Source organism: Pezoporus wallicus, unplaced genomic scaffold (genome assembly GCF_028554395.1).
Source record: "Pezoporus wallicus isolate ANWC-B61680 ecotype Strahan unplaced genomic scaffold, APGP_CSIRO_Pwel_v1 contig_913, whole genome shotgun sequence".
Taxonomy (NCBI): domain Eukaryota; kingdom Metazoa; phylum Chordata; class Aves; order Psittaciformes; family Psittacidae; genus Pezoporus; species Pezoporus wallicus.
The window spans coordinates 37899-55664 of record NW_026642934.1 but is presented as its reverse complement, the minus strand read 5'-3'; the positions used below and the strand labels follow the sequence as shown (position 1 = coordinate 55664).

General features: G+C 45.8%; 1 protein-coding gene across 4 annotated transcripts in view; it reads right to left on the bottom strand.

Moving 5' to 3' along the window:
* The window catches only part of LOC130611955 (splicing factor 3B subunit 3-like), a 58607-nt gene that overhangs the window by 30641 nt on the left and 10200 nt on the right, over positions 1-17766 (bottom strand). For 3 of the 4 annotated variants that reach the window (XM_057433220.1, XM_057433219.1, XM_057433221.1), the window contains 4 exons: positions 17213-17325; positions 16331-16468; positions 15107-15210; positions 13794-13959 (listed from right to left, as the gene is read on the bottom strand). The exons of the other annotated variant lie outside the window; for it this stretch is intronic. In XM_057433220.1, the coding sequence (XP_057289203.1) occupies positions 13794-13959; positions 15107-15210; positions 16331-16468; positions 17213-17325 (521 nt within the window). The remainder of the gene's footprint in view (positions 1-13793; positions 13960-15106; positions 15211-16330; positions 16469-17212; positions 17326-17766) is intronic. 4 annotated transcript variants of the gene reach the window in all.

Sequence of the window (17766 nt, the reverse complement as noted above, 5' to 3'; positions counted from 1 at the left end):
ACTAGAAGGTAGGGAAGCCAAGCAGCTGGGATCACTTGTTAGGGAAGGGGGAACTTTCAAAACAATTGAGAAAGACAAACGAACCCTCAGCCTTTGGAGGTGGCTCTTGGCAGCTGTGAAGGAAACATTTCCCTACAAGGACAATGTTATGCGTCGCTCACGCAAGTGAACCACGATAGAGAGAGGCATCCAGTCCCTTAGGGAATCAGCCATTCCAGAGATGGTCTGTTGGAAACCAGATACCAGGAATGCACCCAAAGATCCAGATGAAGTTGAATGTACATGACCCATGTGGCAGAAACTTACACAGAGTACACCATCATCACATGCTGACTCAGTGGCATCAATGACCTGGAATGAGGCAGCACGATCAAGTTGATGAAAAGATTCATCAACTCCAAGAGTTTGAAGAAAAACTCACCCTGCCATTTCAGCTGAGGAAAACACGTCCGAGGTCTTCAAACAATTTAGGCGATCCAATCTAATCAGCTCCCCACGTGTACCAACCCACATCTCATCTATGAAAAGAAGGTGTCCTACTGCTTGAGAGAGAATATAGGGGAAGCTGTCATGGCTTAAGCCCAGCCGGTAACTCAGAACCACACAGCCGCTCACTCACACGCACACACTCCCCCCACACTTCTTCCTACCCCTGCTCCTGGAGGGATGGGGAGGAGAACAGAAAGAATGTAACTCCCACGGGTTGAGATAAGAACAGTCCAGTAATTAAGGTATAACACAAAACCACTACTGCTACCACCAATAATAATAATGATAAGGGAAATAACAAGGGAAGAGAATACAACCACTCACGACCTGCTGACTGATACCCAGCCTGACCTGAGCAGCCATTTGGCCTTCTGGGTAAATCCCCCTAGTTTTTATACTGGGCATGACATGTTGTGGTATGGAATACCTCTTTGGCTAGTTTGGGTCAGGTGTCCTGCCTCCGCTTCCTCCTGACTTCCCCTCCTCCCTGGCACAGCATGAGACTCAGAAATTCCTTGGTTAGAGTAAACATTACTTAGCAACAAATAAAAGACATCGGTGTTATCAGAGTTTTTCCCAGGCTGAGAGTCAAAAACACAGCACTGCACCAGCTACTAAGAAAGAGAAAAATGACTGCTACTGCTGAACCCAGGACAGAGGTACACACCACAGCCCACCCTATGGTTTTACCTGCAGGATCATGGAGAAGACATTAGGAAGTGGGATGGAAAACCTGCATCAGTTCTGGAGGAATGGGTGCATGAACTGAAGAGAAAACTGGTCAAGGAAGATCCTCCCAAGAAGGCTGCAGCTCCAGTTTCTGTTGACACATTTCCCAGACAGAGTGAAAGAGCTGATTTTACTCAAACTCCTATGATAAGGAACTATAATTCCTTTCTACAAGACGTAATTGGAGAATCTTATGATCACTATTAGAGGGGCCCTGCTTACAGCCAGGTGGAGAAGAGGAACAGTCGGGCTTACAGGAATGTGAGGATCAGATGGCCTGGCACATCAGACCAGCAGAAGTATAAGAGTCTAGTAGTTATTGATGCACAGTGTATCCTAATGCCATCAAGCTGTCAAGGGGTGGAACCCATTTGTATTTCTGGAGTGCCAGGAGGATCCCAAGCGTTGACTGCACTGGAGGCTGAAATCAGCCTGACCGTAAAGGAGTGGTAAAAGCACCCCATTGTGACTGGTCCAAAGGTTCCATGCATTTTTGGCACAGACTACCACAGGAGAGGGTACTTCAAGAGCAAAAAAGAGTACCAATGGGCTTTTGGTATTGCTGCTTTGGAGAAGGAGGAAACTGAGCAGCTCTCCACCTTGCCTCATCTCTCAGAGGATCCTTCTGTTGTAGGGTTGCTGAAGGTCGAAGAACAAGTGCCAATCGCGACCACAACAGTGTACTGGCAGCAATACTGCACCGAGACTCCTGATTCCTATCTATAAGCTGATCCATAGACTGGAGAGCCAAGGAGTGATCAGTAGGACTCATTCATCCTTTAATAGCCCCATGTGGAGAGTGCAGAAGTCTAATGGAAAGAGAGGAGACTAACAGCAGACTATCATGGCCTGAACGAAGCCACATCACCATTGACTGCTGCCTTACCAGACATGCTAAAACTTCATTATGAACTGGATCCAAGTGGTATGCCACACCTGATATTGCCAATGCATTTTCCTCAATCCCTTGGGAAGCAGAGCGCAGGCCACAGTTTGTTTTTACTTGGAGGGGCATCCAGTACACTTAGAACCAGGGGCTGTTTCCAGGGGAGGAAACAGCCATGGACTGATCCAGACTGCACTAGAAAAGGGGCAAGCTCCAGAACACCTGCCATACATTGATGACATTATCTTGTGGGGTGATTGTTGCAGAATGGCTCCAAGAGCAAGGCCATGCATCCTTAGAGGCCTTGTGCGAGCAAAGCAAAGTGTAGGCCTCACAGGTAACCGGAAACCAGACGTGGGAGGAGAATGCAAAGGAAGCCATGTAGAACTAACCAATACTGTTGTGACTAGTAGGCGTGGCTAACACCACACGGATATAAGCGATGTGCGTCACGAATAAAGTAGAAGCTTGCTTTTCACCCATATTGGGTTGGCATGTCTTGCTTCTCCTCGCCACTAACAAATGGCGCCCGAACAGGGACGCAGATAACAGGGCCCCGGATAACGGGGACCCGGAACGGCGAGTGTGAGCGGCACCGGCGGCAGCGGCCAGGGAGCGCGGGCAGTGCTACTACGGTGGCATGACTGACCTGGGTGCTTGGACTGACCAAAAGGAGTCCGCCACTGGGGTGAGCCAGATACAGCTGCATCGGGAGGACGATCCAGTACTGGACGATCCGGAGACCGAGGTTACAGGACAATCCAGAAGAGGACGATCCGGAAAAGGCCGGCCAAGAAAATGGACCGAGAAGTAGCCCCTGATTTATTACAGCGCTTTTTATAAAAGAAGGGAATTAAGCCTGAGACTCTAAAGCAGCTAGCAGGTCTAGTGGCTGTAGGGAAGGCTAAAGGATTTTTTGTAGATCCTAATACAGTTTTTGAGGAGAGTGAGTGGCAAAAGTTTGGTGATGAACTATTTGACTCAATGCTTAATGATGATAAAACGGCAAAGAAACTCGGTAAGCCGCGGAGAGAAGTAATAAACTGTATAAAAAGATACAAGGCGGAAAAGAAAACTGCCACTGTAGCAACGGAGAAACTAGGAACAGACGTCCCCGGTCGGTTGAAGCCGGGGGAAGATTACAACTCGTTTCCCCCAACGCGCAGGGTGCCCCCTGTGCTTGGAGCACAGGGTTTCCCCCCCCTCCTTCTTCATCAGATGGTGCAGCGGAGGAGGTGCAACTCCCTGCTCCCCCACCACCCCAGTTGAGTTCCGAAAAGCAGAGGGATTCCGAAAGTAGGGACTTTGAAAAGGACAGAGAAAGTATATTAGAAGGGATACGCATGATGAATGTCGAGGAAGCGGAAAGGAAGAGGGTGGTACCTCGGTGCCGGATCGATTGGGGCGCCATTTTGAAGCACGCAGTAGAAAATAGAGATCATGCGCTAGCGGGAGATTTGGAGGAACTGCAAGCCTTTCCAACCCATTATGCCCTAGATCGGAAATTTTTAACTCAGTTACGGAGGAGCCAGGTCTGCAGATGGCCACATACCAAACGAGAAACATCTGACAAGAAAGACATAGCTGTGAACAACGGAGACCCTGAGTTGGACCCAGGATCAGACTCCGAGTCCCCTGAATCCAAGCCAGATTTATATCCTCTGCTTCCAGACTCTGACTCTTCGTCTCCCGGGTTGGTCTGCTCAGCTCATCAGCAACTACTCACTGGCCCTGGAAACGCTCAGCTGCAACAACTGATGAAAAAGCTTGAAGCCCTTGAGACTCTGACTGACACATCTCCATCGGCGACTGCACCTTATACTCCGTAAAACCCCTTCCTTAAAGAAGGCAAACAGGTGGAGGGGGTTGGAGGAGTTATCGGGGGGGGGCAAAAATCCTGCGCACTGTTGGCATGGGTTAATCAAAGATGAGATTATTACTGGTGAATTTTCTGCAATGGGCCTCTCTGCATATCCTGTGTTTACTACACAGCAGGGGGCTAAAGAGTGGGAAGCTTTTGATCTCAAAATAGTTAAGTGTCCTGGGTTCAGCAGTAGCAGTCATGTTTTTTTTTTTTTTTCCTTTGTGCTAGCTGGTGCAGTGCTGTGTTTTGACTTCCAGCCTGAGAACAGTGTTGGTGAAGTCAATGTTTTCAGTTGTTGCTAAGTGATGTTTACCCTGACCAAGGACTTTGTGAGGCTCATGCTCTGCCAGGGAGGAGGGGAAGCTGTGAGGAAGCAGAGATGGGGCGCCTGACTCGGGCTAGCCAGGGAGGTATTCCATACCACAGCACGTCATGGCCGGGGTGGGGGGTGACTGGGAGTTACCCGGAAGGACACGCGGCTTCCGGGTGGAACTCGTCTTCTTGCCCGGTGGTATCGTATTCTCTTCCCTTGTTATTTTCCCTTATCATTGTTGTAGTTGATAGTTGCGGTGGTGATTTGTGTACATTGGTTGCTGGACTGTTCTTGTCTCAACCCGTGGGAGTTGCATTCTTTCGATCCTCCTCCCTGTTCCTCCGGGAGTGGGGGAGAACCCCGGTGGGGGGGGGGGGGGGGACACGGACCTCGATTGTTGTCAGCTCGGCACCACTCACTGGGAGTGAGTGAACAAGTTACCTGACTGGGTTTAAACCACGACAGTTCATTTTGGCGCCCAACGTGGGGCACGAGGGGTTGAGATAAGAACAGATCTGACTGGATTGGTAGTCACTCATCACAATGCTGATTTATTGGCTCTCAAGGTTGTTCCTCTTGATCTCACAGTTTCAGTATATCGTATCTTATGTCCATCCGGTATTTGCTGTATTAGTGTTTTTCAAGTGTGGGGCTTGGGCTAAGGTTTTTGTCCCATTGTACTTTATGGTAATGACTTGTAATACAATAGAATCATTGATCATGAAACTGATCTGGCTTATGTTCCCAGTGTGGTCACCACCTTTATACTTTGGGAGGTATATGATGGAGGTGCTTAGCAATTACACATCTTTTTTCTCCTTCTCAGGTGCTCAACCTGTGAAGGAGACATTCTTTTACCCTCCCAGTCGTCCCCCCAGACCATTTACATTTGAGAGTTTTGAATTTTTTGAATGGCCTTTTAATGCTGTTGAGACTTGTTTGCTGATGGTGATGGGAATGACCATGCTAACACGCATACAGAGTGTGTTTTGCCCACTACTGATTTCAAGAGTTAAGCAGATTCAGGTTTGGGTCTTGTCTGGGGTCAAACGACGATGTAGGAGGACCGAGAGATTTTCCCTGAGGCTGGACAGCCATGAGTGGCAGGGTGTGGGGGATAGTATGGGCAAGTATCTAGGTCAGTGGGCCCCTCCAGTACTTTGGAATTTCACTACCGAACAACTGAAAAATCCAGAAGAATTAGTAAAACACTTAAATGAGGTGTGTGGTCATTCTGGCCATACCAGAGATGGACAAATCACGGCAACGTGCTGGGGCTTGGCCTATGCTTACAGGGCCTTGTTCAACACTATCCAGCACTTTCAAAAGGAAAAGAATGTCGGCGGATCTGAGGGCAAAGCAACAGTCACTACTCAAACTTTGGCTGCAATGAACTGCGCAGCTACCCCAGCAGCAAGTACAGCAGCTGCTCAAACTTCAACTGCAACAGACAGCGCGGTTACCCCAGCTCCAAGCACAGCAGCTGCACCACCCCCAGCAACAAGTACAGTCGCTACTCAAACTTTGGCTGCAATGAACAGAGCAGCTACCCCAGTGGCAAGTACAGCAGCTACACCACCCCCAGCAACAAGTACAGTTGCTACTCAAACCACAGTGATAATCACTGCAGCCAAACCAGAGGACCAATTCGTACCAATATCGGTTGCCCCTGTACGCAAGAGAACAAGCAAAAAGGAGGCAAAAAGGGTGAAGCGAGATGAAGAACCAATGAATTCACCACCCGGTACAGAACCTGATCAGGAGTCATCATCACATGACGAAGAAGAAGAAGAAGAGGTAACTTCTCGACCTCGGACCTCAACTGAGCTGCGGAATATGCGAAAAGATTTTACCCGTCAACCAGGGGAGCACATCATCACCTGGTTACTCCGATGCTGGGACAATGGGGCCGATGGTCACGAACTAGAAGGTACAGAAGCCAAGCAGCTGGGATCATTTGCTAGAGAAGGGGGAATTGACAAAGCAATCGCAAGAGAGAAAACGTCCCTCAGCCTTTGGAGGCGGCTCTTGGCAGCTGTGAAAGAAAGGTTTCCGTACAAGGACGATGTTACGAGTCGTTCGGCCAAGTGGACTACTATAGACAAAGGCATCCAGTCTCTGAGGGAATCGGCCATCGTTGAGATGATCTATCACATCAAGCCGAATAACGGGGATACACCTATAGATCCAGATGAAGTTGAATGTACACAACCTATGTGGCGAAAACTTAAATGGAATGCACTGTCATCATATGCCCATTCATTGGCAACAGTAACCTGGAATGACATAGTACCACTAACAGTGGATGAAATGGTTCATAAACTCCGAGAGTTCGAAGACAACCTCACCCCATCCATCATCTCAGCTGTGGAAAAACTGTCCCAGGACCTCAAACAATTGAGGGACGATCTATCTGATTTATCCAGCTCCTCACGTGGTCCAACACACGTCTCAGCTATTAACAAAAGGCGTCCTATTGTTCAAGAGAGGAGATACAGAAGGTATACGCCACGGGGTACCCTATGGTTTTACCTGCTGGATCACGGAGAAGACATGACAAAGTGGGATGGAAAACCTACTTCAGCTTTGGAGGAACGGGTGAGTGAACTGAAGAGGGGAGCAAGGGCCAAGACTGATCGTCCCATGAGAGCTACGGCTTCAGTCTCTGGTGAGCAGTTTCCCAGATGGAATGGAAGAGCCGATTTTACTCCAGCTCCTGTGATAACGAAGAATAATCCCTTTCACCACGACTTAAGTGTCCAAAGCTGTGACGACCATTAGAGGGGCCCTGCCTCCAGCCAGGTGGAGGTAGGGGACAATCGGATTTACTGGACTGTGTGGATCAGATGGCCTGGGACATCAGTCCCACAGAAGTATATATATACCTGACTGGGTTTAAACCACGACATTAAGGAGGCCTGACAAACAGTGACCACGTATGGGTTAAAATCCTCTTATACTAAGGCTGTATATGTTATGATTTTTTTTTTGCGATTGACAGGGGGAGCCCATACAGTTTCTCTGTGATACTCATGTACTAGAAGTTGGTAAATATAAGTATGTCCAGGTTTCTATCAAACTTTGGAGACCTTTGTAGATACTGCTGGCCACTTCTTCCAGCACAGGCTGGCCACCTGTGTCGGAATGAGTGTGCATTTTGGTCAGTATAAAAGTCCAAGCCTCATACGATGTGGGGAAGGCAGAGCCTCTGCAGGGACGCCCGCTAAGGTTGAGCCTGCCACCTCACACTGCAATAATGCTTCTCGGAGCTGGTTTGCTATTAGTCTCCACAGGGTCCTTTTGCCACGTTCTGTACGTGGAACTGTAGTGGGAGTAATGATTGTCTGGATTTTGTGCTTCAAATATTGTAGTTGTGTGGTGTGTGCTTGTGGGATCCCATATGCGTTTGTGTGCGTGTGTATGTGTTGAGGGCGATCGGTGTTTTGTGTATTGTTGGGTTCATGTAAAAGTTTTTAATGGGTAGCTGTCTAACATTTCGGCATGAAAGGGTTAATGTAAAAGTGCGGCTGCCGGCAGGCCAGCTTTTGCAGGGATTAAAAAAAAAAAAAAAAAAAGAAAAAGGGGGGGGGGGAGAGAGAGCAATGATGCTGCAAATATGCTGCATTTAACCTGTCTACTTCTCAAGAACTGATAAGCTGGGGGAGGGGGTATATTTGTGTCCTCCTGCCTACAGGTCCATGACGACTGCCTGCAAAGTTTGTCAAGCCTTGCCATGAGCTGGACAGACGAATGGAGAAACCTGATGCCTCAGCTACAGGAGCTGACCGTGAATACCCCAAGCAGAATGAGATAGAGGAAGAGAAAAACGAATGATTGCAAAACATCACTTGGGGACAACTGAAAAGTAACATCCTGAATATGTGTGCTTGTAAAGTAGCTATTATTAGAGGTTGTGATTTTGTCTATAAAATCACCTGTATTTACTAGCTAGTTGCTAATAAGAAACTACACCTTGTATTGTATAGATTTGTCACTTGTAAAAGAGATGTTAGAGTATGGAAATTTGCAGTAGCTGCTAGAAAATGCTAAAGGCAAAAGATAGAAAGATTTTAATACAATGGTAGTGTTATAAAGCAGGTGATGGAACAAATTAAGAGGGTGGGAAAATTCCACTGGTAAGAAATTTCTTTGACTAGTCCCACACTACCACCAGCATCTTCAACATGCTGCTGCACCCTGTAATAGTTACTCTGCTAATGTAAATTTGTGTGTGCTTTGCTGTAGTAGCGACTTGTTACTAGATATAAAACCAAAGGGGGGAGATGTGGAGACAGTGTTCTCACGGGAGAATGCATAATTGGTACATAAACTCTGAATAATCCTGAAAGATACAGCAAGGCCATGAGAGGCCCAAAGAAGCTTAAGCAAGCAGGATAAGAGGCTGGAATTCACTGAGTTAATGAGAACTGTGGACTGTTGGCAAGCCTTCAAGGTTGAGTTCTCACACCTGTGTTTAACCAATTATATGTTAAGGGTCTTCAAGACATGTATCCAATCATAATATGCCAAATCACTGTAAGTGCTTCAGCCGGGGCCTTGGCTCAGTTAAACAAGCTAGGCTGTTGGCTTGCTAAGCAGACAAATGCTACATCGAAGGCAATTTCCGATTTGTTGTTTGATGTTGATTCTGTGAGACATGCAACACTGCAGAACAGAGCCTCTATAGACTTTTTGTTGTTGGCACAGGGACATGGATGTGAAGAGTTTGATAGAATGTGTTGTATGAATCTTTCTGATCATTCTAATTCGATACATGCACAGCTGAAAACCCTGGCTCAGCTTACCCAGCAATTGCAAGTGAGCAATGACCTAGGGATAACTAAATGGTTGTCCTCATGGGGCATAACAGGTTGGCTTAAAACACTGCTATTTGAAGGATTGCGCTTATGTATCATTGTTATTTTAATCATTGTAGTTGTTAGACTTGCTTATAGTTCTTTAATGAAACAAGTGAACAGAATGACCCACAATGTTTTGCTTGCACAAAAGAAAAAAGGGGGAATTGTTGCAGAATGGCTCCAAGAGCAAGGCCATGGATCCTTAGAGGCCTTGTGCGAGCAAAGCAAAGTGAAGGCCTTACAGGTAACCGGAAACCGGACGTAGCAGGAGAATGTAAAGGAATCCATGTAGAACTAACCAATACTGTTGTGACTAGTAGGCGTGGCTAACACCACGCGGATATAAGCGATGTGCGCCACGAATAAAGTAGAAGCTTGCTTATCACCCATATTGGATTAGCGTGTCTTGCTTCTCCTCTCCACTAACAGGTGATACAGCGGAAGAAGTTTTTGAGAAAGGGAGGAAATCCAAACCTTTCTGAAAACCGGTTTTGCCATAAAACGGAGTAAGGTCAAGGGACCTGCACAAGCGATTCAATTTTGGGGAATAAAAGGGCAAGATGGACGTCACCAGATCCCCACAGATGTGATCAACAAGATAACTGAAACAAGGGGGCACAAAATCACAAAATGGAATATAGAAACCTTTAGAATTAGATTTAAGTAATGTTAAATTTGATGGCTTTGTAACAGTAGCAACAGAAAATTACTGAGGTGCATGATACACAGAAAAAAAAAACAAGGTAGAGTACAGCTAGAGAACATACTGAGAATTCTCACAAGATAAATAGTTACAGTTGACATAGTTTAAGAAAAACAGTCTAGAAGAACAGGACACAGGGATAAGAAGTATCTGGGAAAGGCAGGTGTCCAGGATGGGCTACAGTTAAACTAACTGGTAAGTAGGAGGATAGGAGGATTATTATGTCTCTGGTGCTAATGAACCAATTAAAATGGTATGAGCATCTACTGCGCATGCTTCAAAGACTGCCAGAAGTGATGAAGATTGTTGGAAGAAGTAAACGACCCTCGGAGACCACCACCACAATTCTGTACGCATGCGGGGAACTGTCTGGAAAATTATGTAATCCATACATAGCCTCATGAATATGTATGTATGCCCAGTGGCTATAAAAGGACATCTTGTGTGGCAATGGGGAGACACACGTTAGGAGGAGCTATCGCGTGTCTCCCGGCGCCGCAATAAAGAATACCTGCTTGTCAGCTTGAAAACATTGTTGGCAAGTTTGTTCCTGGAGTTTTCTCCGAATCATAACAGCAATGTCTCCACCAACTAACAAGAAAGAAACACAAGCTTTCCTGGGTGCTGTGGGGTTCTGGAGAATGCACATCCCAAATTACAGTCTTGTCGGGTGGTTATTGAGTCAGAGTCCCAGACCCGCAAGCAGTGTCATCTTTCATCGGCGGAGGAAGAATGCAATCAGACTCAATATGAGTGATAAGCAGACTTCGTTTATTGATTCAACTTGTCATCTTTTATACTCTTACAATGATTTACGCCTACTAGTCAGTTGCTGATAGGCTGCAAGCCTAAAGGTTACATTAATATACTTCTCCTACTTGCGGTTTACTTGCGGTTTAACGGCAGGATAACATCCTTATTCCTGAGAGGGCACTTCCTCAAAGTTGTTTAGCATACTTGTCCTCAACCGAACTTGACCTAGGGTTATTAGCGGTCGGTACTTTTCCACTGCCACGTCAATCTCGTAGCAGTAGAGATGTCAAGGCCGCTGAACCAGACTAGGCCGCAATCATCAAAACTGACTTTCTCGATACAGAGGGTCACTAGACCCACTGTGCCCTTTCTTTCTAAGCCATTCTCCAACACAGTCTGATTGTAAGCCCTCTCTATCATGTGACCCAGAAGAAGAATGATTTCACCTGGGGCCCTGAGCAACAACAAGCCTTTGAGGAAATGAAACGAGAGATAGTGGATGCAGTAGCCCTTGAACCAGTCTGGACCAGGCCAGATGTGACAAATGTGCTTTAAACCGCAGCCAGGGAAAATGATCCTACCTGGAGCCTCTGGCAGAAAGCTCCAAGGGAAGCTCAAGTACAACCCCTCAACTTTCTGAGTAGGGCATACAGAGGATCTGAGGCTGGCTATACTCCCACTGAAAAAGAGATACTGGCAGCCTATGAAGGGGTTCGAGCTGCTTCAGAAGAACTGGCACAGAAGCACAGCTCCTCCTGGCACACAGGTTGCCTGTGCTGGGCTGGATGATCAAAGTCAGGGTCTCCTCTACACATCATGCAACCAATGGAGGATAATGGCTGAAGTACAAATATGGGGAAGCCTGGCAGACTGACTATATCACACTCTCACCAACCCACGCACCATGTGCTTACCATGGTGGAAGCAACCACTGGATGGCTGGAAACATAAGCTGTGCCCCACGCCACTGCCTGGAACACTGTCCTGGGCCTCAAGAAACAGATTTTGTGGTGACATGGCACTCCAGAGATAATTGAGTCAGACAGTGGGACTCATTTCCAGAACAACCTTATAGACACTTGGGCCAAAGAGCATGGCATTGCGTGGGTATATCACATCCCCTACCATGCACCAGCCTCTGAGAAAATCTAACAGTACAATGGGCTGTTAAAAACTACACCAGGGGATCTGTCAACATGGCTGGCCCAGCCCAATCAGGACTTTTCTGTACTGTAGAGGGGGATAAAATTCCTGTGGTGCACATAAAGAACTTGCTGGGGAAGACAGTCTAGGTTATTCCTGCTGCAGGTAAAGGCAAACCCACTCCTGGGATTGCTTTTGCTCAGGGACCCAGATATACTTGTTGGGTACTGCAGGAAGAGTGGGAAGTCAGGTGTGTACCTCAATGGGATTTAATTTTGGGGAAAAACAGCCAATAACCTCACTTATATGCAGTTTTCTGCTAACACTTCTATAGTCTATCAGCTACATGCCCATCTCCACTCTGGGCTTTGAAAAGAAGGTATGTGCTGTCATGATCATCGGCAGAGAAATAATGGGAAAAGCCAGCAGCAGTAGAACTGTCCTCAAATCTCCATCAGCTGACCCTGACTTCCCTCCACTCATCACCCCAACAAAGAATGAATTTTGATGAAACCGGACAAGCTCAGCAGTGACCAGATGAGTTCATCAGTGTCATCAGCAGGCAACAATCCAACACTACACACCATCTCTCCTGCCCCATGTCCTGGGTTCAGCAGCAGCAGTCACTTTTTTTCTCCTTCTTAGTAGCTGGTTGTCGTGGTTTAAACCCAGTCAGGTAATTCGTTCGCTCACTTCCCCCCCTTTCTTGCCCTCCCCCTGCTCTCGGAGGGATGGAGAGGAGAATCAAAAGAATGCAACTCCCACGGGTTGAGATAAGAACAGTTTAGTAACTAAGGTATAACACAAATCACTACTGCTACCACCAATGATAATAATGATAAAGGAAATAACAAGGGAAGAGAATACAACACCTCAGCACCAGCTGACCGATAACTCGCCCCCAAGCCCGACCAAGCTCCGACCGATACCTCCTCCAACCCTGCAGTCTCCCAGCCCTTCCGGCTAACTCCCAGTTACATCCTGGGCATGACGTGCTGTGGTATGGAATACCTCTTTGGTCAGTTTGGGTCAGGTGTCCTGTCTCTGCTTCCTCCTGGCTTCCCCTCCTCCCTGGCAGAGCATGAGGCTCACAAAGTCCTTGGCCAAACCAAAACATCGCTATCAGCTCTGTTCCCGAGCTGAAAGTCAAAACACTGCACTGCATCAGCTACCAAGAAGGAGAAAAATGACTGCTACTGCTGAACCCAGGACACTGGTACAGTGCTGTGTTTTTGTCTTTCAGCCTGGCAATAATGCTGATAACACCAATGTTTTTAGTTGTTGCTCAGTAATGTTTACTCTGATCAAGAACATTCTCAGTCTCATGCTCTGCCAGGGAAGAGGGGAAGTCAGGAGGAAACAGAGACAGGACACCCAACCCCAAATAGCCAAAGGGGTATTCCATACCACAGCACATAATGCGCAGTATAGAAACTGGGGGGAGTTACTTGGAAGGTCCAGATCACTGCTCAGGTCAGGCTGAGTATCGGTCGGCAGGTGGTGAGCAATTGTATTCTCTCCCCTTGTTAATCCTGTTATCATTATTATTGGTGGTAGCAGTAGTGGTTTTGTGTTATACCTTAATTACTGGGCTGGTCTTATTCTATGGGAATTACAGTCTTTCAATTCTCCTCTCCATTCCTCTGGGAGAGGGGGTAAGAAGTGGCGAGTAAGCGAACAGCTGCGTGGTTCTGAGTTACTGGCTGGGCTTAAACCATGACACCAGTCAAGCAGAGAACTGGTCTGATGGTTAGCTGAGGGACAGCACAGGACTGCTGACACCCTGTGTCCAGATATATACTCTTCACCTCAGGAATCAAAAGCCTGCCAGGCCAGGTACCAGTCTTAGGCAGCGGCCTAAGGATTTAGCAGGCTTGCTTTTCTACCACCATTTACTATAGGGCAGTATTTCTGGAAACCTAGGATCATGTAGCTTTGGTGACTCTGCTTACACACAAATACTCTGAAGAAAAAAATTCATACATCTATGATCAACTCCTCTGTAGATGAGAAAGACTTAAGCAGTGAATGAGAGCTTGCAGATGGCAACATACCTGACAACACAGAATAGGAGACAAACTGTCCAACTCATCCACCAGCACCACGTTCTTGAGAAGTCGTGGCTGAAAAAAGAACGTATCTCCTTCCTCAAGAGGCATGGCAGAAGAAAACTCTGGCTCCTCATCATCGTCACCCAGATGAGCTATCTGGTACAAGTAACTTGAGACAGAGAGCAAGAGCAATGACATATTCAATGTTCATTGTAGCCCTCTCCATGTACGGTATAGACAGATATTCAAGCAGCAGAGAGAAATTCTTCCTGATATTATACAGCTATTGAAATTTAGTCTTAAGGATTGTCTTGGTGACAAAATACCTAAAGGGAATCAGAGGCTTGCAAAAATTCTTATGTTAGAGCCAAAACAGCAACCAACAGCTGATGCCAAAAGCAAGGCCAATGGCTAAGACCGCAACTCTACAGTTATCTTTTTTACTGGAATATTCCCACCTCACTATTTTAAACCACATTCCCTATTCCATTTTATGAACTTAAATATCACAATAATCAAGTTAAATTTCAGGGGGAATGGGGGGGGAGACAAGGGGACAGACATGACAAAACAAAAAAACACCCAAGATATAGACTGGTTTACTTCCTGGTTTTAATAAAGATCAAATGACTATGGCTTCAAGAGCTTGGTTTATACAACCCAGTTGTCACTCCAGTAAACTGGCTGGAGCTCCCTCAGGTGGCTGACTGCAGATATAGTCAGGGAAAAAAAAACAAAACAAAAAAAACCACCACCAAACAACCTCCCCCCCAAAAAAAAAACAAAACAAAAAAACAAGTACAGATCTCCATTCCTGTGAATCCCCCACTCAGACACTGTTAAACCATCTTCAAAGGTGTGCTGTTTGCATACCCTAGAACACCAAACTGAGAATCGAGAAAGCCCTCAAGTACACATCTGGTAAGGAAAGGACCACAGTTACAAATAACAAACCCTATCTACTTCTGAGTGGGCCACAACACACAAAAGTTCAATGAAAACTATAAAACTAAAATATAATTCATCTGGATATACAGTGGACCCCATATGAACTGCAACTGCCCAATTCTTCAAAAACCTACTGCAACAGAATGTAATCTTTTGTTTTCTGCACTGCAATACCTAATTTGGGTTCAAACAAGAAAATCTCCCTGCCATAGTCTAAACCAACTGCTCTGCTCAAGCCATGTGAACAGACCCCATTAAAAGAGAGGTGGTGTCTTTCTGCATTCAGTAATTTCAAGGGCCAGTTTGCAGCCCTGAACAGAAACAGTCTGTTTAAGGGGAAAAATGCTGACATCAAATTGTTTACTCACTGGTTTCCAAATTCAGATGCCACAAAGAGAAACCCCGTTTTCAGCACACACATGGCAGCAGCAACGGGAACAGTGTCAAAGTACTTCAGCCGAATCTCTGTTACCTGAAAGCAGAGGAAGATGTGACTGTACTAGCAAAGGACTAGAGTTGTACATGTGTGATTTAATTAAAAAAGCTGCTCTGCAAAGAAAGGAAGCAGGAGAGTGGGCCAGGTTTAACCACATCAGTAGTTTAGGGCAGAAGGTTATGAATCACAAAATCCAGCAGCCAATTCTGAACGCAGAAGTCAGGTTGCCCGTTTTATTCAAAGACTTTCAGCTTTGGTAACACTGAGTCAGTTTGGAGGACACACCCCCCCCTCCCCAACAAACAAATAAACAAACACACACCCCCCAAAAACAAACAAAACACACAACCACAAACAAAACAAAATCCAACAAAACACACCAGCTGCAAAATAGCAAGTTGTCTAATAGAAAAAAAAAAATTGCTTCACTGAACACCAGCCATTCCCCAACAGGTAAAGAAATAACTGTTTTGAACAAATTTCTACATTTCATATGGTTGCAACAGCCCCTGGTGAAACTTCCAAGAATGATCTTAAGCCACTTAAAGATAGCACACAATCATCCCTTGTACCAAACTGACATGTTTAAATGAAGGAAGAACTAACATTCAACATTTACTCAAAAACATCAACTGATTCACTGCAGCAGAGATCTTTTCATTGCAAAATACTAGGACAAGCAGCAGCAAGCCACTGCAAGCTTGTGATTTCAACTCACAGACCAGCTCTACCTCTATTTGCAAAAAAGATCAATTTTAGCATGTAAATATTCAATTAAGAGATGAAATAGAGAGCATCTACTATGATCAAGAGAAACTAAGTCCCCCAGAACTAGTTTCTGAAATCCCCCCCCCAGCAGGTTCATGGACCACACTTCCCATCTTTTGAAGAGAGGACTACCTGCAGAACATCTAAAATATGCCCAAGGGACTCTGCAGTGCAATTCTCACAGGATGTTGCAGACCTTGTGCTGTGTCTCTGTATGAGTGAACACCAGTTACAACTGCAGGTGCAACTGTATTACAAATCACATAAACCAGGTGCCATTACACAGATAAACCCATAAAACTAAATATTTATCACTTCAGAAAATCAAAATAATTGACTAAGGACTCTTCTCCATAAATGCTTTTGTTGCTCTTCACGCAATGCTTACCATGTCTTCATCAGTCTCCAGAGTAATTTTGAAGATATCTCCCTGCTCTGTCTGGGCCAGGAAGAAGAACATGGACTTAGTCTTATGTGTAGCAGAGCAAACAAAAATCATACCCCTCTCCGGATCATCCAAGTCATTCTGTCAAGAAAGAAAGCAGAGGTCATTGGTGGAACTACCTGGCAAGTGCAGATGCGATTTCACCAACTGAAGTATTTCCATTCCTCAGGTGCCTTAAGTGCTGACAGCATGTGAGGAGGCTTTAAACACAAAGCAGATCTCCTCCATTGCACCCATAATTACCCATGGTACATGTCTGCCTCAGAAGGAAGCACATTTCCAAGAGACTCTGCCAAAACATCACCCCATCTATCCTATTTGCCCTCCCCTCCCCAGACAATTATCACAGATCAAAGCCAAACACAGAGGAAAGGGCTGCAATCCACATACAGCCCTTTGCAAGCACCTGAACCTTGGCAGGTGTTCAAAGCACACAACAATTTGCAACACCAAAGGTGGAGGAAGCAGTCTTAGATGCAACAGAGCAGCTGTCAAATTCACCTGTGCACACACAGCAACCACGACTGACCATCTCAAATAATCCCATTGTTACACTGACAGCGCTACCAGATCAGAGTCTATGGAGTATCTCCAACATAAGTATTAGAGATGAGACATGAACCAAGCTCATCACTTCAGGCTATGCTCACCTCCATCTTCCCTCCTGGATAACATGCAGCCAGTAAGGTAGGTGAGAGGCTGACATACTTTTTACTTCTTTTTTCTACTTTAAAGCCTCCCTGACACCTTTTAATCTCAAAAGGCAAATACCAAGCATTCACAGAGCACTGACAAAGTTAACCTTAAAAAAAAGGAGGGTCTCACCCGTCTCCTGGGAATTGGGCATCTGATATCAGGCTGATCACCAAAGTTTTTGTAAGTAATATAGTTTTCAGAACAGATCAGCACCCCGCTAGGTCCATCAGAACCACCAGGAACTGAAACACACAGAAGAAATATTATGAGAACAGCCTTTACCACAGATCTGAGTTGTTGCCTGCAGAATACTTTTGGGTTTCTTTAAAGCAATATAGCTTCCAGTGCTCCCCATCACCCCACATAACAAATCTGCTCTTACTGAAGGAGAAGACAAAAGACCAAGAACAGCTGCCTGTGTTGGCATGACAAGAGGGCAGATGGAATTAGGAGACCAGGAAGGAGAAAAAGGACGAAGCTTCAGACAAGTGGCTTATGCTTCCTGGCTTATTCTTGTCTAGAAAGCCACACCATGCCCAAATTACCACATTAGCAACTTGTCAGTTAAACGCAACCCTGGGGTTACTGACATGCTTGCTTGCTATCAAAAAAAATCCACCAGATTGTTTCCTGACATATCTTTCATTATTTTGAGCACTTTTTAAAAATGCTTCAATTGAGAT